The sequence below is a fragment of the Balaenoptera ricei genome, chromosome 21, assembly GCF_028023285.1.
Source record: "Balaenoptera ricei isolate mBalRic1 chromosome 21, mBalRic1.hap2, whole genome shotgun sequence".
Classification (NCBI taxonomy): Eukaryota; Metazoa; Chordata; class Mammalia; order Artiodactyla; family Balaenopteridae; genus Balaenoptera; species Balaenoptera ricei.
Window position 1 is genome coordinate 13,631,776 of NC_082659.1, and position 25,328 is coordinate 13,657,103.

The 25,328-nt window shown below is 45.9% G+C and overlaps 1 protein-coding gene across 3 annotated transcripts in view; it reads right to left on the reverse strand.

Moving 5' to 3' along the window:
- Window positions 1–25,328, reverse strand: part of ACSL1 (acyl-CoA synthetase long chain family member 1) — a 75,620-nt gene that overhangs the window by 44,665 nt on the left and 5,627 nt on the right. Inside the window, exons 1-2 of one of the 3 annotated variants that reach the window (XM_059909720.1) lie at window positions 23,880–23,987; window positions 10,636–10,862 (exon numbers count right to left, since the gene is read on the reverse strand). The exons of 1 other annotated variant lie outside the window; for it this stretch is intronic. In XM_059909720.1, the coding sequence (XP_059765703.1) occupies window positions 10,636–10,830 (195 nt within the window). In that variant the 5' untranslated portion in view covers window positions 10,831–10,862; window positions 23,880–23,987. Of the gene's footprint in view, window positions 1–10,635; window positions 10,863–23,879; window positions 23,988–25,328 lie in introns of those variants that run through there. One more of the 3 variants, XM_059909719.1, reaches the window with a different exon arrangement.

Here is a 25,328-nt window from a genome sequence, read left to right on the forward strand (position 1 = left end):
TGCTACCTTTAGTTTGCTTCTTTCAAGTTCTTCCTGATAAAGAACCGTGGTTCTAGTTTTGTGGCATGAAAACAAGTCACTCATGTGACTCGTAGTTTGAGGATGGCCTTGTCCTCTGCCAGGGCTGCAGGGAGTCCTTGGTGGTCCTTCCTGCCGGGCTATACACTCCACAAGGGCGGCAACCTCTTCCTGCCTGGTCTGGGCACACCATGTATTTGCTGAATGAATGCCCACCTCATACCTACTCTGTGACTCAGGGAGGATCGAATCCAGAGTGTCCCAGCCTCTATATTTGACTTTCAGCAGCACGGGATTAAAATGCTAAGGCAAGTTCCTCACCATATATATATCCCAACATATGAATGTTTAAATCTCAACCTTTCATGCAAAAGGGTCACCCAGCCAGCATGTGACCTGGATGTCATGAGGTTATCTGGGGTGGAAGTAAGTCATCCAACACGGAGACAGGATGAGTTATACCCACAGAACTGGTTCTACATATTAAAAGGTATGAACCCACGCTAAGCCAAGGCCTGGTAACAAGTCTAAACAGTGACTCTGTTATAGACTAACTGGTTGAGTTACCAGAGGTACATTTTAAACTAAGTTCTGATAGTCTTCAAATGAAGCCTTTAAAACGCTAAGGACTGGAAGGTATAAAAATTTTTTACTCGCTACGATGTATTCCCTTCTCTAATTTTTTTTTTTTCCCTTCTCTAATTTTTAAGAACAGAACAAAACAGTTAACTTGAGTTTTCGTTTCAGTGCGTTATAATCTCGTGGTAGGTCTCAAAAATCTTTCCAACGTAATTTGAAAAGATAGCCATCTCAATGCCTGTAAGACATCTTTCGTCAATTGGAGGAATTCACATACTCGTCCTGCCACCTCTTTCCGCAATGGCAATGGTTCTCATCTATACTTTGTAATGGTTTGTTGCCTAAACCCCTTAAATCCAGGCCCACGACCCCATCAGCACCGAGTTCTGCTCTAGCCCCACCTATGTCCGACCCGGTTCAGGGAAGGCAGAAGCTCACCACAACTCGCGTGGGCTGCTGCCCAGGTTCTGACAGCGCTCTGCCCCTCCCCCGGTCCCCACCTCCACCTCATCCTTGACAGTTTCTGATCCTATCAATACATCCAACCTGTGTGGGGGACCCCAGACTCTGCTTCTTACCCTACCTGTACCTTCTCCTCCTTCCATTTCCATTACTACCTTTGGACTCATTTGCCTGCAAATCCGTTTTCAGAAGAGTCTGCTCATGGGTTTAGAAACTCTAGCCACTGACTTGTCAAATTTACCCACACGGATCCAAAGTTTCCTTATTATCCTGCTTTATCCGTTTCCCCCGACCAGAGTCCTAGTTATAGTACATAACTTTCAACCACCGTAATGAGGCAGCATAAGAGAGTTCCAGAACTTCCTCTAACTGTATGGTATAATTTCACCTCTGTGGGCTCAGTTATTTTCTTGTGTATGAAATGTGAGGGTTCAAAGAGAAGACCTTCACGGAAGAAGAAACTAACATTTACTGAACGCTTCTCTTGGGCCGAGTGGATGCTGCTTGCATCTATGCAGCCTCTTAACACTGCGGGAGGGAAGGTCCCGTCACTTCCGTTCTCCAGGTGAGGCATCTGAAGGTCAGGCTGGGTGAGCCTGCCCAAGGCCGCCTGGTCCAAGCAGAGCAGACAGGTCCAGCCTTGGCCACAGCTGCCCCTGTCCCTCTGGTCCCTTCCGGCTCCAAAATGCTCCCCTACACCCCGTAACTGCAACTACCACGGCCTGGGCCCTGATCAGTCCCAAAGGGTTTCTGGTCACTCCAGCAAAGATCAGCTTCACGAGTGGGACATGAGATCTCAATTCCAGAGAACAGGTTGAGACCAGCTAAAACTGGAAAACTTGCACATCACTTGTGAATGTGATTTAAAAAACAAAAAACAAAAACACCCAGATATACACACAAAAACGTGCTTTCATCCCCTGCTCAAAGTTATGGAGCAACAGTAGAGAAACGCTGTGGAAGACAGAATTCTTCCCGGACACGCACTGCTGCAGGTTGGGGGCTGTACCTGCAGACAGAGGGAAACGGCTCTCTAAATAGGGTCCTGATCAAACCAGGCTCAAAAATTTATGAGACACTTTTGGGATTCTGTTGCCAACTCCAGTTTCTCTGCCCTATTCTATAGCATGTGTCTGCATCACCTTTCCTGCACGGGTGCTAACGGCCTCTTTATTACCCTGATTTGTAAAAGGAAATTTCAGAAGCTTTAACTTATCCAGAACCTCTGTGCTGCTGCTTTATTTATTTACTTCCTTTTTTTTTTTTTTGGCCACACTGTGCGGCATGCAGGATCTTAGTGCCGTGACCAGGGATGGAACCCACGCTCCCTGCAGTGGAATTGTGGAGTCCTAACCACTGGACTGCCAGGGAAGTCCCCTCTGTGCTGCTGCTTTAAAAGAAAAGTGTGACTGGGAAGCAGCCCGTGTGGGTAGTGATGAGATGCAGCCAAACGCAAAGGGCAGATTCCTCTCATTCTCATAGGCATGTAAAGTTTACGGGAAGAGGAGGGTGAAAAAACTGCCTATGCAAAATGGGAGGGGGGTGTGAAGGTGGCGATGGGCAAACGGTGCTTACTTGGCTTCAAAGTAGGAACAAAGCAACAATACTTTATTCGGCTGATCAGCCCCTTCAACAGTGCCAGCCAGACAGGCTCCTGATTAATACTTAATGAATTAAGTTACTCTTTCTGCCATGGAAGTCCATATGACGATGCTAGCTATATAAAAGCATCTATATTACTAAGTATCGTAATCCCAAATTCAATATTTTAAGTTCTTTTTTAGATATGCAAAGCAAATTTTGTATCTCTTCCTAAGACCTACAAATTCTGAAAATCAGAGCTAAATCTATTCCTATAAACAAGGAGAAAAATCAGGAAGCCCATACACCAGGTAATGGAATTAGAGATTTTAATTTTCTTTCTGCTTATCTGTAGTTTTAAATTGTTCTACAGAGAACATGTATGATTATTTTAATAAGGCTCAATGACTTTATGCTAAACTGAAACTTAAAAACCACATTGTAAGTGCCTCTCCAATTTCTCATAGAATAAGAATTTGACTTTTTTATTTTTTATTTTTTACAGTTACTGCTTAATTAAAAATATCTTAAATCTATACTGGCCAAGTACTCTTTTCAGAGTGATGGCAATGCTACGGTGAGACACCAAGTCCTCTGCCAGAAGAGAAGGGATGCCAAAAACTTCACACATATTAGAAAAAATTAAATTCTATTTATACTTGGTATATGACTAGCTGTTGTGAAATACTAAGTTTACCTTCTAACTAGAAATAAAATACAAAGCCAGCTTTCCTCAGCAGTAGTTCATTCTATTTTTACATTTTGGCATGAATTACACTGACATATCTTTTTATATATTTTAAGAGTTCCACATTAATGAAGCCAAGAAATTGTCTGAAATGAAACAAAGAACTGAAACCCTATAAATACCAAAAAGGTATTAATTAGGCCAGGGCTTCATTTGGAAGGACACACTCTCCTGCTCGAGACCAGCAGTCCGGGTCAGAGGAGGGCAGGGAGGGGGTGGGGGGCGACCATTCACTGCTACATCTAAAAGTAAATGAGGCGATTCTCTGTTTCCCATTGCTTTTCTTTTGCGAGTCATAAATCCTGAAAATGAATTCTGACCTGGGTAGGGGAAAGCAGGAAACTACAGAGAGGAGGTGAAGAGTCAAAGCACCAGTGAACACCTGGCTGCTTCATCTTTTCTATTAACCTTAAAAAGAGATGTGCGAGGGAAGGAAGGCAGAGCAGGAGCACTGAGGATCTCTCTTTGGACGTCCCTATCATCCCACCCAGCAAGCCCTAATTACGGAACATCACTCTCTGCTTGGTTTTTAGAGCGATGAGAGCCTGACCTTTTGTTTGCCCAAGTTAAACACAACCTCGGCACCCAACTCTACCTTACACACCTCTTGAATGTCCTTGATTCTTCACGCCCATCCTAAATTCTGTGGCCACATTAACCCTGCAGGCTCCCAGTCTGGCCTCATCCTATTATAAGTCCCCAAATCCCAACTCCCTCTTGTGAGAGGCACCAGAATCACAACTAACTGCTGAACAATCATCAACAGGAAGACACTGGAACTCACCAAAAAAGATAACCCCACATCCAAAGACAAACGAGAAGCCCCAGTGAGACGGTAGGAGGGGTGCAATCACAATAAAATCAAATCCCATAACCACTGGGTGGGTGACTCACAAACTGGAGAACAATTATACCACAGAAGTCCACCCACTGGAGTGAAGGTTCTGAGCCCCACGTCAGGCTTCCCAACCTGCGGGTCCGGCAACAGGAGGAGGAATTCCCAGAGAATCAGACGTGGAAGGCTAGCGGGATTTGATTGCAGGACTTCGACAGGACTGGGGGAAACAGAGACTCTACTCTTGGAGGGCACACACAAAGTAGTGTGCACATCAGGACCCAGGGGGAAGGGGCAGTGACCCCATAGGAGACTGAACCAGACCTACCTGCTAGTGTTGGAGAGTCTCCTGCAGAGGCAGGGGGTGGCTGTGGCTCACCATGGGGACAAGGACACTGCAGGCTCCAGTGCTGGGTTGCCTCAGGCCAAACAACTAACAGGGAGGGAACTCAGCCCCACCCATCACTAGGCAAGGAGATTAAAGTTTTACTGAGCTCTGCCCACCAGAGCAGCACCCACCTCTACCCACCACCAGTCCCTCCCATCAGGAAGCTTGCACAAGCCCCTTAGATAGCCTCATCCACCAGAGGGCAGACAGCAGAAGCAAGAAGAACTACAATCCTGCAGCCTGTGGACAAAAACCACATTCACAGAAAGATAGACAAGATGAAAAGGCAGAGGGCTATGTACCAGATGAAGGAACAAGATAAAACCCCAGAAAAACAACTAAATGAAGTGGAGATAGACAACCTTCCAGAAAAAAAATTCAGAATAATGATAGTGAAGATGATCCAGGACCTCGGAAAAAGAATGGAGGCAAAGATCGAGAAGATGCAAGAAATGTTTAACAAAGACCCAGAAGAATTAAAGAACAAACAAACAGAGATGAACAATACAATAACTGAAATGAAAACTACACTAGAAGGAATCAATAGCAGAATAACTGAGGCAGAAGAACAGATAAGTCACCTGGAAGACAGAATGGTGGAATTCACTGCTGCGGAACAGAATAAAGAAAAAAGAATGAAAAGAAATGAAGACAGCCTAAGAGACCTCTGGGACAACATTAAATGCAACAACATTTGAATTATAGGGGTCCCAGAAGGAGAAGAGAGAGAGAGAGAAAGGACCAGAGAAAATATTTGCAGAGATTATAGTCGAAAACTTCCCTAACATGGGAAAGAAAATAGCCACCCAAGTCCAGGAAGCACAGCAAGTCCCATACAGGATAAACCCAAGGAGAAACACGCCAAGACACATAGTAATCAAACTGACAAAAATTAAAGACAAAGAAAAATTACTAAAAGCAACAAGGGAAAAATGACAAATAACATACAAAGGAACCCCCATAAGGTTAACAGCTGCTTTCTCAGCAGAAATTCTACAAGCCAGAAGGGAGTGGCACAATATATTTAAAGTGATGAAAGGGAAGAACCTATAACCAAGATTACCTGGCAAGGGTCTCATTCAGATTCGATGGAGAAATCAAAAGCTTTACAGACAAGCAAAAACTAAGAGAATTCAGCACCACCAAACCAGCTCTACAACAAATGCTAAAGGAACTTCTCTAAGTGGGAAACACAAGAGAAGAAAAGGACCTACAAAAACAAACCCAAAACAATTCAGAAAATGGTCATAGGAACATACATATCGATAATTACCTTAAACGTGAATGGATTAAATGCTCCAACCAAAAGACACAGGCTCGCTGAATGGATACAAAAACAAGACCCATATATATGCTGTCTACAAGAGACCCACTTCAGACCTAGGGACACATACAGACTGAAAGTGAGGGGATGGAAAAAGATATTCCATGCAAATGGAAATCAAAAGAAAGCTGGAGTAGCAATACTCATATCAGATACAATAGACTCTAAAATAAAGGATGTTGCAAGAGACAAGGAAGGACACTACATAATGATCAAGGGATCAATCCAAGAAGAAGATATAATAACAATTATAAATATATATGCACCCAACATAGGAGCACCTCAACACAGGAGCACCTCAACACATAAGGCAAATGCTAACAGCTATAAAAGAGGAAATCGACAGTAACACAACAACAGTGGGGGATTTTAACACCTCACTTACACCAATGGACAGATCATCCAAAATGAAAATAAATAAGGAAACAGAAGCTTTAAATGACACAATAGACCAGATAGATTTAATTGATATTTATAGGACATTCCATCCAAAAACAGCAGATTACACTTTCTTCTCAAGTGCGCACAGAACATTCTCCAGGATAGATCACATCTTGGGTCACAAATCAAGCCTCAGTAAATTTAAGAAAATTGAAATCATATCAAGCATCTTTTCAGACCACAACGCTATGAGATTAGAAATGAATTACAGGGGAAAAAACATAAAATACACAAACACATGGAGGCTAAACACTACGTTACTAAATAACCAAGAGATCACTGAAGAAATCAAAGAGGAAATCAAAAAATACCTAGAGGCAAATGACAATGAAAACACGACCATCCAAAACATGTGGGATGCAACAAAAGCAGTTCTAAGAGGCAAGTTTATAGCAATACAATCCTACCTCAAGAAACAAGAAAAACCTCAAATAAACTATCTAACCTTACACCTAAAGGAACTAGAGAAAGAAGAACAAACAAACCCAAAGTTAGTAGATGGAAAGAAATCATAAATATCAGAGCAGAAATAAATGAAATAGAAACAAAGAAAACAATAGCAAAGATCAATAAAACTAAACGCTGGTTCTTTGAGAAGATAAACAAAATTGATAAACCATTAGCCAGACTCATCAAGAAAAAGAGGGAGAGGACTCAAATCAATAAAATTAGAAATGAAAAAGGAGAAGTTGCAACAGACACCGCAGAAATAGAAAGCATCCTAAGAGACTACTACAAGCAACTCTATGCCAATAAAATGGACAACCTGGAAGAAATGGACAAATTCTTAGAAAAGCACAACCTTCCGAGACTGAACCAGGAAGAAATAGAAAATAAAAACAGACCAATCACAAGCACTGAAATTGAAACTGTGATGAAAAGTTGTCCAACAAACAAAAGCCCAGGACCAGATGGCCTCACAGGCGAATTCTATCAAACATTTAAAGAAGAGTTAACATCTATCCTTCTCAAACTCTTCCGAAAAATTGCAGAGGAAGGAACACTCCCAAACTCATTCTATGATGCCACCATCACCCTGATACCAAAACCAGAGGAAGATACTACAAAAAAAGAAAATTACAGACCAATATCACTGATGAATATAGATGCAAAAATGCTAAACAAAATACTAGTAAACAGAATCCAACAACACATTAAAAAGATCATACACCATGATCAAGTGGGATTTATCCCAGGGATACAAGGATTCTTCAATATATGCAAGTCAATCAATGTGATGTTAACAAATTGAAGAATAAAAACCATATGATCATCTCAATAGATGCAGAAAAGGCTTTTGACAAAACTCAACACCCATTTATGATAAAAACTCTCCAGAAAGTGGGCATAGAGGGAACCTACCTCAACATAATAAAGGCCATATATGACAAACCCACGGCAAATATCATTCTCAATGGTGAAAAACTGAAAGCATTTCCTCTAAGATCAGGAACAAGACAAGGATGTCCACTCTCACAACTATTATTCAACATAGTTTTTTTTTTTTAATTTTTATTTATTTTTTTATTTATTTATTTATGGCTGTGTTGGGTCTTTGTTTCTGTGTGAGGGCTTTCTCTAGTTGCGGCAAGTGGGGACCACTCTTCATCGCGGTGCGCGGGCCTCTCACTATCGTGGCCTCTCCCGTTGCGGAGCACAGGCTCCAGACGCGCAGGCTCAGCAATTGTGGCTCATGGGCTTAGTCGCTCTGCGGCATGTGGGATCTTCCCAGACCAGGGCTCGAACCCGTGTGCCCTGCATTGGCAGGCAGATTCTCAACCACTGCGCCACCAGGGAAGCCCCTATTCAATATAGTTTTGTAAGTCCTAGCCACAGCAATCAGAGAAGAAAAAGAAATAAAAGGTGTACAAATTGGAAAAGAAGAAGTAAAACTGACACTGTTTGCGGATGACATGATACTATGCATAGAGAATCCTTAAGACGCCACCAGAAAACTACTAGAGCTAATCAATGAATTTGGTAAAGTTGCAGGATACAAAATTAATGCACAGAAACCTCTTGCATTCCTATACACTAACAACAAAAGACCAGAAAGAGAAGTTAAGGAAACAATCCCATTCACCATTGCAACAAAAAGAATAAAATACCTAGGAATAAACCTACCTAAGGTTTACCTAAGGAGGTAAAAGTCCTGTACTCAGAAAACTATAAGACACTGATGAAAGAAATCAAAGATGACAAAAACAGATGGAGAGATATACCATGTTCCTGGACTGGAAGAATCAATATTGTGAAAATGACTATACTACCCAAAGCAATCTACAGATTCAACACAATCCCTATCAAATTAACAACGGCACTTTTTACAGAATTAGAACAAAAAATCTTAAAATTTGTATGGAGACAAAAAGACCCTGCATAGCCAAAGCAATCTTGAGGGAAAAAAACAGAGCTAGAGGAATCAGACTCCCTGACTTCAGACTATATTACAAAGCTACAGTAATCAAGACAATATGGTACTGGCACAAAAACAGAAATATAGATCAATGGAGCAGGATAGAAAACCCAGAGTTAAACCCAAGCACCTATGGTCAACTAATCTATGACAAAGGAGCCAAGGATATACAATGAAGAAAAGACAGCTTCTTCAATAAGTGGGGCCAGGAAAACTGGACAGGTACATGTAAAAGAATGAAATTAGAACACTCCCTAACACCATACACAAAAATAAACTCAAAATGGATTCCAGACCTAAATGTAAGACTGGACAGTATAAAACTCTTAGGTGAAAACAGGAAGAACACTCTTTTACATAAATCACAGCAAGATCTTTTTTGACCCACCTCCTAGAGTAATGGAAGTAAAAACAAATATAAACAAATGGGACCTAATGAAATTTAAAAGCTTTTGCACAGCAAAGGAAACCATAAACAAGTCGAAAAGACAACCCTCAGAATGGGAGAAATATTTGCAAATGAATCAACGGACAAAGGATTAATCTCCAAAATATATAAACAGCTCACCCAGCTCAATATTAAAAAACAAACAACCCAATCCAAAAACGGGCAGAAGACCTAAATAGACATTTCTCCAAAGAAGACATACAGATGGCCAAGAGGCACATGAAAAGCTGCTCAACATCACTAATTATTAGAGGAATGCAAATCAAAACTACAATGAGGTATCACCTCACACCAGTTTGAATGGGCATCATCAGAAAATCTACAGACAACAAATGCTGGAGAGGGTGTGGAGAAAAGGGAACCCTCTTGCACTGTTTGTGGGAATGTAAATTTATACAGCCGCTATGGAGGTTCCTTATAAAACTAAAAATAGAATTATCATATGACCCAGCAACCCCACTACTGGGCATATACCCAGAGAAAACCATAATTCAAAAAGACACATGCACCCCAATGTTCACTGCAGCACTATTTACAATAGCCAGGTCATGGAAGCAACCTAAATGCCCATCAACAGACGAATGGATAAAGAAGATGTGGTACATATATACAATGGAATATTACTCAGCTATAAAAAGGAATGAAATTGGGTCATTTGTAGAGACATGGATGGATCTAGAGACTGTCATATAGAGTGAAGTAAGTCAGAAAGAGAAAAACAAGTATCATATATTAATGCATATATGTGGAATCTAGAAAAATAGTACAGATGGACCTGTTTGCAAGGCAGAAACAGAGACACAGATGTAGAGAACAAACGTATGGACACCAAGGGGGGAAAGCGGCGGGGGTGTGTTGGTGGGATGAATTGGGAGGTTGGGATTGACATGTATACACTAATATGTATAAAATAGATAACTAATAAGAAGCTGTTGTATAAAAAAAAAGAAATCCCTGAGTCCTTTTTAACCCCTGTGCAATGTGTTCCAGGTATCAGACAACCACAGGTGAAATCCTTCTTCCTCTAACAATTGACAACCCTCTTCTCCGCTGAGGGCAGGGACCCTGTGCCTGTCCTTTCCCCTCTCAGGATCCTCCGGGCACAGCTCAGAGCCCAGCGCAGGGCAGAAGCCCCAGGAGATTATGGGACGAGCCTCTGCTCTGTGTGACGTGGCCAGACACCCAAGCAGCGTCACTGCCTGTGTCCCTCTGTCCTATTTTTTGCCCTCCTCTTCTCATCACTGCTGAAATTCTGTTTGGGGAGCACATTTCAGTTCACAAAGTGCCCCACCAATATTTGCTTGTGATTATGATCTTGCTCGATGCCGCCTTCGATGGGGCCTGGAACCTGTGGAGAGAGATGCAGAGGCCCGGGGGCGGCCAGGCTCCACTTACCGCCACCTGCACCGACTGCATGGCCAGGTCGCACGGTGGCTTCAGGGCCCGCGGCCGCGTGGCGTACCAGAAGGTGGTGAGCGCCGCGAACGCACCGAAGCCCATGAGTGTGTTGGTTGGAAGTGTGCGCACGTACTGCCGGAAGTCAACCATCTCTGGCATCCGAAAGTACTGGGACAGCTCGTGGGCTTGCATCGTCCTGGGTTGGTGGCACACTACGCCGATATCTGCCAGAGAGAAAAACGTCACGTTCATTCCAGGGCGGTGCGATGCTGCTCCAGGCTCCCCGGGGCCGACCATCAGCTCGACGCTGGCTGACCAATCGGGGGCACGAAAGCCACAGGCTGACGGTCCAGGTCTTTTCTTGGCTGTCAAATCTCACTTTTCTAAAAACAGTTTAGGAATTCGTTTTACTTCTATCATCGTGTGTAAAGTTTTTGTTGACCACATTAAAAAGATTTAGTCACTCAAGAATTCCTGCCATAAAATGTTCCCACAAGGGGCATAAGTTACCATTTTCTTGCCTTATATTCTCTCTCTTGTTCTCTTCCACCTAATCAAATACACTCAACTCTCATTATCACAGCTGATGGGGAGAAGAACAGAGAGGCAGAAACTAGCTCCAACCACCCAAAGGCCATCAGTTTCCATTTCTTCTGACAAAGCTCAGCACAAGCTCACCAGCTGGTGAAAGAGACCAAGCTGGGTTTTGAGTGGGCCCCTCACCTTCCCCACGCTCTTTGTACCACAAAAGCAGCCATATAAGCACACGGAAAACTGGAGTTGGCTATTCTGACAAAACAGTGTCATTTATATTCCTCAAGCTATTATAGCTAAAATAAATAATAAAAGGGTGTGCATAAATATCTAGAGATATTTATCTAGCAAATATCTAGAGAGATTATAGCATACTATTTGAGAGAAAGTATAAAATAGTATTTAAGATCCCAGATTCTAGAGTCAAATCCCACCTCCCCAGCTCATCAGCTGTATGACTGGGGACAAATCACTGCCCTTTCTGTGCCTCAGTTTCCTCATCCACAAAAACAGCACCTATCTCATAGGGCTTTTATAAGGACTAAATGGGTCACATAAAGAGTTCAGAATGGTGTGAGGCACCACAATGTGTTCAATCCATGTTGGGCATTATTATTATTTCCTCTACCGACATTCTGTGATTAGTCCTGCATGGAGAACAGTAAGAGACGGAGGTAATAAAAGACGACACAACTACAGGGAGCTTACATACAAAATTAAGAAGCCAAAACACACCAAAGAAAATCAGATGAACAACCCCATATATATAGTAAAGCCTCAAATTGAATATTATAAACAATTAATATATATATATCTCAATGTAAAAATAAATGTGCAGTACAGAGAACAAATAAGAATAATTCTAATTAGAAAATTATTGATGAATAACTGCTCTAAAGTATGTTTGGCAGTACAGGGAAGGAAATCCTAGTAAACGATCTGAAAGACTTTTCTCAAAAACTGCCCGGCAATGCGACAAGTGTTAACCTTTATCATTAATTCACATGGTATTTTTGAGCTCATTATATGTTTTTTAAATAGCTAGGTCCCAAGACTGAAAATCGTTTTTTTTTCCCCAAATATAGAAATCCTCTTCAAATTTAAATCTACATCATCGTATATATATTTTTACAGAGCTGCAGACTATCAGGAGCTTTCACTGGCCATCAATACTCTAGGAGGCAATGTTATGCAATCTTGTGCTACAATAGTCCTGTGTAGGCATACATACACACACACAGACACACAGAAAATTTCGAGCTTTAACATGACAACAGAGAAGGAGCAGGTAAGTGCCTTTCTTCAGGTCATAACTGTGCAGAGAAAGCACCAGCAGTTACAAAACCACTCACCATCTGTGCCACTAACAGCTGGCTGCTGGGTGACACACCACTGCAGAAACAGACTAGGCAGCGGGGTAGGGGCGGAGGAGGGGATGGACGTGCTCACCTGGCGCTTACCCAGCCTGCCAAGTTCTCTCAGGGCATCCGTCACATGCCTGGTCCTGTGCTGCTGCCCACTGGGCTAAAGGTAACTAGCAGACAAAATCCATACTTGACTTCCCAAGAGAACAGACAGTTGAGGATAGGCCAATGAGAAGCTGGGAGCAGTCACCCCACTGGGCAGGGACAGGATCAGTGAGTGTCAATGCCGGTGCCAGTTCTGAAGACAGACACTGTTTTCTTTCTGCTCAGCAGCCCAATAAGGAGAGACAATGGGCATATTTTTTTTTAAAACCACTGAAATGAACGATCAGACGTTGGGTGGTCATGTCAAATGGACATAAGACAGCTCAAGAAAGTAACTGATTATCAGTACACTGACAGCAGGTTTCTTCTAGATGAATTCATAACTCGAACTGAACTATCCCAGCCATTCAACAATTCTGAGCATCTTGTGTGGGCTAGGAGCTGGGAAGACAGCGCCAGATGACCTGGTCTGGGCTCTCAACGGGCTAACCAGCTAGTGGGGGAGATAAAACAAGCAGTATCTGTCTGCAAGGTGGAGTAAGTCTTAGCACCGTTAAGACCCCTCTGAGGAGGGGACGTTTACACCGAGACCTCGAGCATAAGCAGACAAATCAAGTCCAGCTCTTACTGGTCCCGACTGGTCAGATTTCATACACGGTATTGCAACTCCACGGACGCATAGAAACCTTATGCATATAATGTGCGCACCTGCCTTTCCCTCCAACCACTCTGGCTGTCTTCATCACCTCACAGCACTTCGAGTCTGAATGGGAGGTACCCACCCGATTTATTACACACATGCCTGCCCTTCCCTCCTCTCTCCCCAAAGTCCCTGAAGTCATTTCCGTAAAACCTAGATGGTGCAAATTTACAGGAGTTGTTCAACAGACTCACATCCCTGTGTGAGAATATTAAATCATCCCCCCATAAACAAACACAGTCATAAACAAGTGATTAATTTTTTTAGATTATATTAAGCATCAGCAATAGCCAAGCTACAAGTAGATGGCATTATACTAAGAAAGAAATGTCTATTTCTAGAAAGAAGTCTAGGAAAGAAAACTTTAAAAAAAAAAAAAAAACCCAGAAAATTGCTGATTCAGTGGCATTATACTAAGAAAAAAATAAGTCTATTTCTAGAAATAAGTTTAGGAAAGAAAACTTTAAAAAAAAAAAACACAGAAAAGTGCTGATTCAGTAGCACCCATGCAAGAACATTTTATTAGGTACTAATCTGTAACACTAAGGATTTAAATCCAGCTAAATTCTTATCTTTAGTGGGTTATGATGACAAGCTATAGCAGTTTAATTCACGCCTTTTAGCTGGCAGCCAGGTAACAAGCTGCAAATCAACTTTGCTGAACAAATCGGTTAATGCTATACATGGGAAAACTATAGTCCACACAATGAAGAACGAAGGCAATACCTCATGTAGATCCACGTAAGGGAGAACTCTTAAACGTGAATGGGGAGTATTATAAATCCTTTCCCTTCTATTTAACTGCTGTTAAGGAAACGGCACTTGGGCTATTTAGAAATGGAGGCAGATCTACATTCAAAGAAAATTAGCCACAATAAATAGCCTTTAAATGCTCCAGGTGAACACAAACGCCACGTCTTAAGACAGTCCCAGCAGGTCTCTAAGAAGTATCAAGACTCATGTACTTGCCAACAAGCGGTTAAAAACCCAGATTTTATTCTTGTTCCAATAGTGCTCTAGTTGGAATCTTTTTCCTAATTCTTAATCTCCACATCATCTCAGGAAGTTTTTTATAGCCCAGGCATATAATCATGGTGCTGTTTGCTAAGAACATGATTCAGTCGGCTTTTAAGCCGGCTTAAGCGGCCAGTATTTGTTGCACACACAAGGCTACTGGCAGCCAGCTCCTCCTTCCCTATAGCTACTCTCACACCTACAGAAAGTGAGCTCGCTCAGTTGAGTCTTTCGTAATTCCTATAAAGCTGGAGTCTAAAACCACAGGGTGACAGGGAGCGTACCAATGGTGGGGTAAACCTGGCACAAGCTCACTGCAAAGAACCAGAGCAGAGGACGCCTTTAAATAGACCTGGGTAGAAATAGATGTACGGGCAGGGGAATAGAAACTGGACTGCATGACCGTCAGAAAACAGAAATCCTGGCACCCAACTGCCCAAACTTCGGAAAGAAGAGCTAAATGATACAATTAGCATCAATTTTGTGTTTTGGGAAGGCTTTCACATCGTGTGTCTTATTTAAACATCAAAATATAAAATCTGATGAGGAAACGGAGGCTGGACACTTAACAAGGCTTCCAGAAGGTATCTCCCAAGACCGGGACACCAACCTAACTAAACACATGCTTTTTCCTCTACAGGAACAATTCTTACCCTCTGCTGGGCCGCTGAATCTCTCCACTAAGAACATGCACGTACTTGTCTGCACCTGGGGCTCACAAGCCCCCAGCAGCCCACACCCCAGGTTAGGAACCACGACAGCAGGCGGCCTCTACAGGTCCCTCCAGTACTCACACGCCACAGTATTAGGAGAGCTCGGCATCTGAAATCCATCTCACTCTCCATGTCCTACAGAACCGCTAGCATTCACCCCTTTACCTCGGCCTGGGAGCATGTGGGTTCAAGGCCCACTGTACACAAAGGGTCACCTCTTACCATTCTGTTTGCACCAGGAAAAAAGTGGCTCAGGGCCAGAGGTGGCTCACAAGGGCATCATTCTCTATGGACACACACACACACACGCACGCACAGCTCCTGCGATTCTGCAAACGGATACTTACATTAGCATTTTATTGTCTTCATGTCATTTATAAATCCCCCAAATGGGTGAGCTGGATGTTTCTCTCCTTCTAAAGTTCCTCAAGCTTTCATCCAGCTGAATAACAGCGGTTTGATGGACTATTTCTCCAGGAATGCAGCCCTCAAACAAACCCACATAAATAGCACCCTTGCCCCAGCAGCAGCAGCAAATGAAGAAGTAAGTCCTGACATCTCGCCTTAAAGCAGCAAGCCAAGCTGGCAAGATGCTGCCATTCCTTGTACACCTCCTCCCCTGCACAATAGGCTGTTTACAGAGGCCTGAAAGCGCCCTCTTTGTCCGGCACTAGCTGGGCAGAGCTCGGCCTCGAGAGCAACAAGAGGGCAGCAGCCAGACCGTGTGCTGTTCTTTCAACAGGCCTCTCCAAATCCGGTGGATTCTTGCTCCTTAACCCTGGCTGGCAAAGTACCTAAAGCTAGATTTGCTTAAACCATCCCCTCTGGAACCGAAAGGGCAGTCAGGCTCTCTGTAGACAGTGGGAGCCATAGAAGCTCCACAGAGGTGCCCAGGTCTGCTGTTCCAACCTCATCCCACGGGGGAATTCCTGACCGTGGTCGCTGCCCCTGGACCATCTCCTCATCCTGAGCACGAGAAGGAGAAGGGCCACTTGGGTCACTCAGGGATCCCAGGCACAAGGAGCAAGTAGTTCCACAGGGAATTATCCCCACCCGCTGCTTTGGGGCTTTCCTCCCCAAGGAAGCATAGTAAACCTTAAGCCCGCTTAATTTTCATTAAAGTGATTCTGTGTGTGGATCCCCAATTCAATTTCCAAGAAGATTTTAAAAGGAGAAAGGGAGCGGAGATGCTTTGTTTTTAGAAAACTGTTTTATTGAAACAGTCAAGGCAAGCTGAGTAATTCTATACTCAACCACTCCCTGCCCATCTCCTTAAAGCTGTCCAAGAGTGGGACACAAAGCTTTCACAGGCAAGTATAGGGCTAGACTGATTTTTACCAGTAAGATTAGGGCCAGGCCTCACCCGTTCACACTGGCCACCAGCCACCACTACCACATACATCCCAAAATAAAGACATTCCAAATATAATGTGCCCAACTGGAACAGATAAACTTTTAGGGATCAGATGAAACTGGTCAAATGCCTGCTTATTACAGTCTCTGTATTCACCAAGCTATACATATATTTAAGTCACACAACAATATACATTACTTTAGAAATATTTACTGCTTTTCTATTCACATTTCATTAATATTTTATTCAAAGTCTCTGAACATGCTTCTTCCAACAGGGTCTTCAGAATCTCCAAAGCCACATTTTGAGGATTAACAGTTTTCTGTGGCATATCTTCACATTTTTCTCTTCCATTTAAGCTGGTTAAGTGGAAGCATTTTTTGAACTCCCATCTGCAGCTACCACTGCAAAAATTCTCCCAAGTCACAGGAACACATCTGTATAACGTCAAGACAGTTTAAAAAAAATCTGTCCTATGGGTCCATATTCATATAACTAAACCCATACTTCGCTGCTTTCTAAACTGATGTTTAAAAGGTTTTTATAATAATATCCAACGCTTGCCTTTGTAAAGTCCAAAAGTAATTACCCAGAAGTAATTACCCAGCCAGCATTCAATTTCTTTGCCTTAGACTTTTACAAGAACCCAAGATTCGGATTAGCAGGGGTGGCTTCAAGACAGGGTGCCCGGGCTTCCCTGGTGGCGCAGTGGTTAAGAATCCGCCTGCCAATGCAGGGGACACGGATTCGAGCCCTGGTCCGGGAAGATCCCACATGCTGTGGAGCAACTAAGCCCATGAGCCACAACTACTGAGCCTGCGCTCTAGAGTCTGTGAGCCACAACTACTGAAAGCCACGCGCCTAGAGCCCGTGCTCCGCAACAAGAGAAGCCAACGCAGTGAGAAGCCCGCGCACCACAATGAAGAGTGGCCCCCGCTCGCCACAACTAGAGAAAGCCTGCGCGCAGCAACGAAAACCCAATGCAGCCAAAAATAAATAAATAAAATGAATAAACGAAAAAAAAAGACAGGGTGCCCCCTCTACTGATGTTGTTCAAAATAAAATGCCCGAGAGAGCGCACTCCGTAGGGTGAAAGGCTTGGTAAGACTCTAACGTGAGGACTGAAAGAGGGTTTGGGAAAACCTCACCTTCTATTGGGCATGTACATGATTTAATATCCACTTGGGGGTACAAACTTCGAAAACTTGCAGACGCCATTCATGAGGCTTGGAAGTAAACTGCATAACAACAATACAGACACAAAATAGAGAATAACGAGGTGCCAGTAAGTGCAAAAGAAACTGAGGACGCCATCACACCGTCTCGGGGGAGCTGTGTGTGGACGCAGGAGGTGAGCGTGGCCTAAGCAAATGAGCGTAACTTCAGGCTCCGGGCATGAGAAGCAGCTCCCCACCTCAGCTCAAGGATTTGGAGCAAGTTAATCCGGAACGCAGGACAGGGTAAGCTGCACAGGAGGTGGGAAGGAAGACGTGCGGGGAAATCAGCGTGCGGTTACGATGTCTGTGAGGCCGCTGTGAGCTAAGCACGCAGCACGCGTCAGGCCGGCGCTGAGCAGTCACCGTGAGAGCACGTGTAGTAACAGTCCTCACTGCACGGAGCTGCTACCGTCAATGCAAAGACCAGGAAACCGTGCGGGGAAGTTCAAGTCCCTGCCCAGCTCCGCACAAGAACAGGACTAGAGCCTGGGCTGAGGGCAAGGCCACTGGACCTTAAGAGGCAAGTGCTGGGACCCAGGCACACGGTGATTCAAATCTACACAAAGGTGGGACACAACGCAGAGGATGACAAAAAGCGAGGACACATGGGGCTTTAAAAAGCTGGGATGTGACCCCCAATGTCCACCCACAGGTGAAAAACAGAATGCGGTGCATGCACACGATGGAATATTCTTCAGCCTTTACAAAAGACGGAAATTCTGATACACGCCATGACATGGGTGAACCTTGAAAACGTCATGCCAAGTGAGAGAAGCCAGACACAAAAGGACACATACCATACAATTCTGCTTATACCAGGGGCCTAAAATAGGCGAATTCATAGAGACAGAAAAAGACACACGGTGGGGGTTACTGCTTCACAGTACAGTTCCTGCTTCGGATGATGAGAAATTCTGGACTAGAGTGTGGTTATGGTTATACAACACTGGGAATGTACTTAATGCCACGGAATTTCACACTTAATGCCACGGAATTGCACACTTAACGATGGTTAAAATGGTAAATTTTATGTTACTCATATTTTACCAGAATTTTAAAAAATTTAATCACTTAAAAAAAATACGTACCAGGATTCGGTAACTAAGTGGGTACAAATGGAAAAAAGAGAAGGAATTGGAGGGTGAGTTTTTGAGTCTGGAGAATGGTGGTGGGGCCGTGAAGTGCGGAGGCGGCTCTGAGGCATCTGTAGGCCCTCGTCCCGGGGCGAGTGGAAGGGCGATCCCTCCTCTCCCCGTGCTCCTCTGGGCTCCCCTGCCGACCCCAGCCTTGGGGCCGCCACGGAGGCAGGTGTCACAGCGCACGCCACCTCCGTTCCTCCTCAGCACCCCTGCCCTTGCTGCACCTCACGAACCCCCCAAAGCCCAGCAGAAGGTCCCCGTGCCTCCAAACCCGCTCCGCAGTCCCCCTCACCTACAGCTCTCCTCCCTGGTCCTGCTTTAAGATGTCCAGGGCTTCCCTGGTGGCGCAGTGGCTGAGGGTCCACCTGCCAGCGCAGGGGACGCGGGTTCGAGCCCTGGTCCGGGAAGATCCCACATGCCGTGGAGCAGCTGGGCCTGTGCGCCACAACTATTGAGCCTGCGCTCTAGAGCCCGCGAGCCACAACTACTGAGCCTGCGAGCCACAACCACTGGGACCCGCGCGCCTAGAGCCTGCACTCTGCAGCAGGAGAGGCCACCACAATGAGAGGCCTGCGCACTGCAGCGGAGAGTGTCCCCCGCTCGCTGCAGCTAGACAGAGCCGGCGCACAGCAGCGAAGACCCAACGCAGCCAAAAAAAAAAGATGTCCAAATCCTACCCAAATAGGCCAGAGGCTGCTTTCCCGAATAAATTCTTACAGGACCCACTCAGTCAGAAGCGGGGAGTCCTTCCTCTGAACTCCAGGAATGCTTTAGTTGTAGCCCTCGTGTGGTCCTTAGCGCCTCCTGTTTTGTGCTTATGGTGAGTGTACGCTTCCCCTGGGGAGATGCTCCCCTCCTCATGGGCCGGAGCCCTGGCCCAACTGTCTCAAGATGCCCTCAGTGCTTAGCATGGTGCCCTGCCCAGAACAGGTGCTTCCTAAACATTTCCTGAGTCATGAACGACCCCCTGTGATTCTGCCCAGTTCTCTACTGCAAGCCTCCACAAGATGCGTACACAGAGCTGTGATTCTCCAAAGAGAAAGGGGGTATTCAGGCCATTTCCAAACTTCAGCATCTTCCCTTGGCACCCTCGCTGCTGCTATGAGACAGTGAGCTGGGAGGAAGCAGCACCTTCCAGGGGAACTGAAGGGGAAAGAAACAAACCAGCAGACAGGATGGCAAGCCACTGACTGAGAGGCTACCTCAGAACATCCACTTTCCCCTCTTCCCATTGCCTATTTCTCAAACTGTCTCACTTAGGTATGATGTCACCCCCAAGGTCATCTAAGGGCAAGGGTCCTCACTTCTCCTTTGTAGAAATCCATTCAGACATGTGATTGCGGGTTAGTTTACAACAAATCAAGGCTGCCCATGAGGAAGACAAGAGAGCAAACCCCTTTCTTAAATAGAACAGCCAATGCCAGAGGAAGGGCTGAGTCCAGAGCCTGACCCCAGGGCTGGCCACCAACTTCTGTAAGTGAGTTTTATCTCTGAAAGGAAAGCAAATCCTCCCAACCAGAGAAACTGCCCAGGGGCTGGAACACAATGGCGGGCTGGCGTGAGGAGCCCTTAGAAAGGCCCAGAGCGTGGATGGGTGGGTGGCCATCTGGGATGCAAGGAATGCTTGAAGCAGGACCTGCCCAGCATTCCCCAGAGAGAAAAAAACCACCAAGCACCCAGCTCTCCTCCCTTCTCTCTTCAACGCAGATACAGAGGCCTGCCAGGTACATCCACTTGGGAAAACGATAATTATAGTCACGCCCTGCCTGGTGAAGATATGCAGGTCACCTAAAAGCCTCTCCGTCAGGGTGAAATTTTAGTGCCATGGATTTAAGAGGAAATGTTTCCATTCAAAAAAAAAATTCCTAAGAGAAGGAAGATGTTTTCCACTGGTCTTCAAACAGCGATACACTACTGTTAAGTGGTATCTAGATATGAGTCATGACGGGGCAGGGACGTTTCCCAGGAAGAGCCAGAGAAGGGAACAGCCCTGGACAGAGCAGACCCACAGTCAGCCGGCTCTGCTTCAGCGGCTGGAGACCAGGCGGCTGTTTGTTAGGCTGACCCCAGGCTTCTGCGAGAACCAAGACAGAAGAGGCTCCTGCAGGCGAGGCTTCCCGCTCATCAGCGGGTCTGACAGGCATGTTGTTTCAGCTGATCTGGGCACAGGGAGGGTCCTGATTACGTCTGGGGGCCTGCATGTCACAGAGGATGACACCGTGGTATGGGGCACTCAGGCAACGCAAGGAGAGCCTGTTATGGTGATAGCTGGAGAAGAAATAAAATTCTTGTGGCCACTAAACAATCCAGAAGAAAAGATTCTCTACCTTCCGGGCATGCAATGAACCACAAAGTAAACCCTGAAGCAGAAGGCACCCCGAGAGAAGGGGACAACAATCGAACAGGAAACAGGACCCATGTCTTTCACAACGACCAGGGCTGGACCCAGCTGGCAGGGGCCCTCCTCTAAGGGCCTCAGGACCGGGAGGAGGTCCATTTGTTTGAGGAGCTGCACACAGAGAAGGCACCGAAGTCCTGGGGCCCCTTCAGATGCTCTGTCCAAAGCTAGCAACTTCCGGTAGTGGCCATGGGAGGAGGCAGAACAGAATCATGAAAGAATGTTAGGCCCACACGCACGGAGCTCTCCGTCCAGGTACTGGCTGTGCCCCGTGAGCTGCAAAACATGAGTCAGCCCCCCTGCTGCCTGCGTAGGCCCCCGGGGGACAAGGAAGGGAGGGGGACAGAGGGAAGCTTCGCCCCTTCTGTCACCAGCACCACAGAGCATCTCCAAGGTGATGCTCAAAGAGGCAAAAGCTGGCCACGCAGTCCTGGCATTTGGGACTAAATAACAGGATCCCACCCACCCAGAAACTCCGGGTGATGGCAGGACATAAAAAGAAAACAGCCCATTGTTAAAAAAAACCATCAATTCTAATGGTATTTGTTTTATGATTTTATTACTGTTTGTACTTTGCTGTATTTTTTTTTTTTTTTTTAGTTTCTCAAGATAAACAAGCTATAACTAGGTCAGGTCAGTTCATTTCCTCCTGTATTTATGTATTTCCCACCTGCTCCAGAAAGGGCCCCGGGTGGTAACCTGTCCTTCCAGCAAAGTGACAGATGGGGTGAAAGCCCCTCCCAGAAAATACATATCTAAGCTCTCACCGTCTGCCCTAACCTGTAAGAGTTAACACACCTGCAGGAGTTAACTCACCTGCAGTAGTTAATGCACCTGCAGGAGTTAACACACCTGCAGGAGTTAACCAAACTATGCAGGGCCCTGGGCTCCAGGAGCCAGAGGGGAGAAAGCACTGTGTATGGGCTGGAGCACAGAGGAAGGGCGGTCCAGTGAGCCGAGAGCTAGACAGGAACAGGCAGAGGCAGCTGGGGGTGGGGAAACGCCAAGGCCCAGCCTGTGCTGGCAGCACTCGGGGTGGCGGGTAGGTTAAGGACAACAGTGACATAAACCAGAGGCCCCGACACTCCTCTCTCCCAGGAGAGCAGCCTGGCGGCAGTCTGGGCAAAGCTGGTGCAGGAGCCAGAGAGGAAGCAGGACCAGCCCTTGCAGCTCCCAGAGGTTGCAGTGATCAAATGTCAATGACCTGGATAAGGAGGCTGAGGGGACACAAGGTTGGGTAGAGATACTTACACTTCTGAAAACAGACCAAGGTTCCAAAGGGACAGATAAACCAGAGAAATGGCTAACAAGGCGGGGGTGAGGGAACACAGAATAAAAGGCAGATTTCTACCCAGAGAGAGAACAAGGCCAGCTACTGCCAAACTTGGGAGAAATCCACTTTTGAGCGTTGACGGATTTCAGCTCAGGGGACACCCTCAGTGGTGCAGCAGGAAGCGACAGGAGAAACAGAGAAAAGGTTTAAGCAGGATTTGGCTCATTGTATGAGAAGGGATGAGGGAGGCCTCGGTGAGCGAGGGTTACACCCAGAGTTCAGGTAACTGTAAGAGGTGATTAGCCCTGGGGAAGCTAAAGACAAAACGAATCTAACCAGTTGCAGAGGATTATAGAATAATGACCCAGCGTTTAAAAGAAGGAAGGGGAAAAAAAAGAGATTGTCCCATCTGGCCGTACCTCCTCGGAACAGGTGACGCTAGTTTTGGGTCTTTATTTTTCCTTTATGTTTTGTTTAAATTTTTATTATGAAAATTTCCAAATCTATTCAAAAGTATACAGGGTAGTATAAGAAGCCACCATGTACCCATAATAACCCCAGCTTCAGTTTCAATAATGATCAACATCTTGTCAGCATTGTTTCATTCTTAAAAAACAACTTAAAAGAAAATCCCAAACATCTCATCATTCAGGTGACACTTCTGAGGCCCGTTTTAGCTCTACGATCCTACAGCTTTGAGAACTCAGTTAAGAGGAGTAAAACGGGCACAGATGCTGTAAACTGCCACTGACCAAAGGTTTAAACAAAGAAAGCCAACTCAAATATTGACTTGAAGTGTCCAACCCAGCATGATATTTAATTGTCATGCAAGAAGAAGGTACATATATACACACTGAGACTATTTAGGGAGCACCCACTCTACATCCAGCACTGCCTGAGGCACAGGAGTGAATAAAACAGAAAAAAATGAAATCCTTGTCCTAAGGATGCTTCTTTCTACATTGTCAAGTTTTGGCCAAAGGCAAAACATCTTCCAGATTTAACCTGGCTCTCCTAAAGTGAGAGGCCAATCTGACATGAATCACAACCCAGTGTCACAAAGCAGTGTCTATCCTCCCTTAACTAACAAATTCCTTTCTTTTAAAAATGGCATTTGGAGGGGTCTTGCCACACTGGTGGCAGAGAAGGAGTTAATTTTCTGGCTCTCTAAACTTTTGATGATGCATCAAAAATCGTAAGTAAATGTATCCCTAATATGTAGATGTACTTATTTATAAACTGTATACATGTGCAAATATTTTCTGAACATTATGAAACATACAATTATGAATTTAAAAAGAAAGCTAAAAAATAAATATCTACAGAAGTTCTAATACATCCACCTGCACCCTAATAGATGGTCTCTCCCCACCCGGGGCACATGCACCCCATCTTGGAGACCAGCGCTCCACCTCCTCTCTGTCACCTACCTGGCTAGAGTCTCTGTCAGTTCCCGACTACGGGCAGCAGTAAATACAGCTGCTAACCGGAGCGCCTGCAGAAGCCCGCAGCGCCCAGGACGCAGGGTGACAGTGCCGGCCCAAGCTGCACACGGACTTTCCATCCAGGGGGAGACAAAAATACTCCGCGTCGCCCTGTGATGGAAAGAAGCGTGCCGGGGAGGACAGTACAGCACAGGTCACAGGCACCCGGGCTAGTGCCGAGGCCAAGCGGACTGGGGGCGCTGCTCTGGAGGAAGGAGACTCTAGGCAAGGGCGCCCGGCAGGCTAAGGGCCTGGCTCATCGGAGGCGGTCTGTCCCGGGACCTCAGCTAGAGTCCCTGCGTGCCCTCCAGAGAGGCCTGGAGTCTGACGTGCTGCCCTCTGACTCATGCCAGGAGGGGAAACACAGCCCCGCACCGCCGCCGGCATCTAGCCTGCTCGGGCTGCTGGACGTACCCTCTGCATCGCGGGTCCCTCCCCGCTGAGCGGGTTGGTTGGACAGTGTGACAGCAAGGTCCCTGCCAGCTGCTCGGTCTGGGGCGCCTCCGGAGATTTTCAACACCTTGATCTCAGCTACAAGATCTAAGCCTTGCAGAGGATCATAACATACAACCCTGGAACGATGAAATGTACGTTCTTGTCAGTGACACCGTCTATGAGACATCTGTCCATCTGAATGTCTCCTGGTCTCAATCAATCATCAGATAATACTAAGGACTTACTAGCAGCGAGGCCCTGTGTTAAACGCTGCTGAAAACACAGAAACGGCAGTGACTAGGTCTCCTAAGTGCACAGAGCTCAGTGCGTGGCTGGGGGACCTAGTGGGGAAGTGAGCTATGCGCGTATGAAGAGGCAAAGGAAGGGCAGGGGGGTGTCACTCAAAACGCGGAGTAACCAGCACAGCCAGGCACCAACCAACTGGAAAAGAAGAGCCCAACCCCCAGAACAGGGTTCAGGAGAGCCTCCCCGGACAGGCGCTAACCCTTCAGTTTCTGAATTAGGGGTGAGGGCTCTTGGGGTAGCAGCTGTCTGCTAACCGGAATGGGAGTGTTTCATCATTTTAACCACCAGTTGCTGTCAGCCGAGGGTTTCAGGGAGCGACGTGGAGTCTGAGGACGGCGAGGGTCCCTCTGGGGAAAGTGCCTCTGAAGAGCGGAGCGGTGAGCAACGAGGGTGGGACGAGGAACGTCACTGCGGACAGGGGACGGCGGCACACAGGCCCGGGAGGCTCGGCTGGGGCACGGGACGGCAAGTCGGGTGGAAGACAGAGTCATGGGTGCAGAGGCCTGGGTTCAACCCTGTGCCACCAGAGTCTCTTTCCGAAAGTCCCAGCTCACAGTGGTTTGGGAGACTCATGGGAAACAGCAGGTTGGAACCAGACCCCAGAAACCCCCGAGAGCCAAGCTATGTGAAGACTTGGGGCCTTCCAGAGGGACC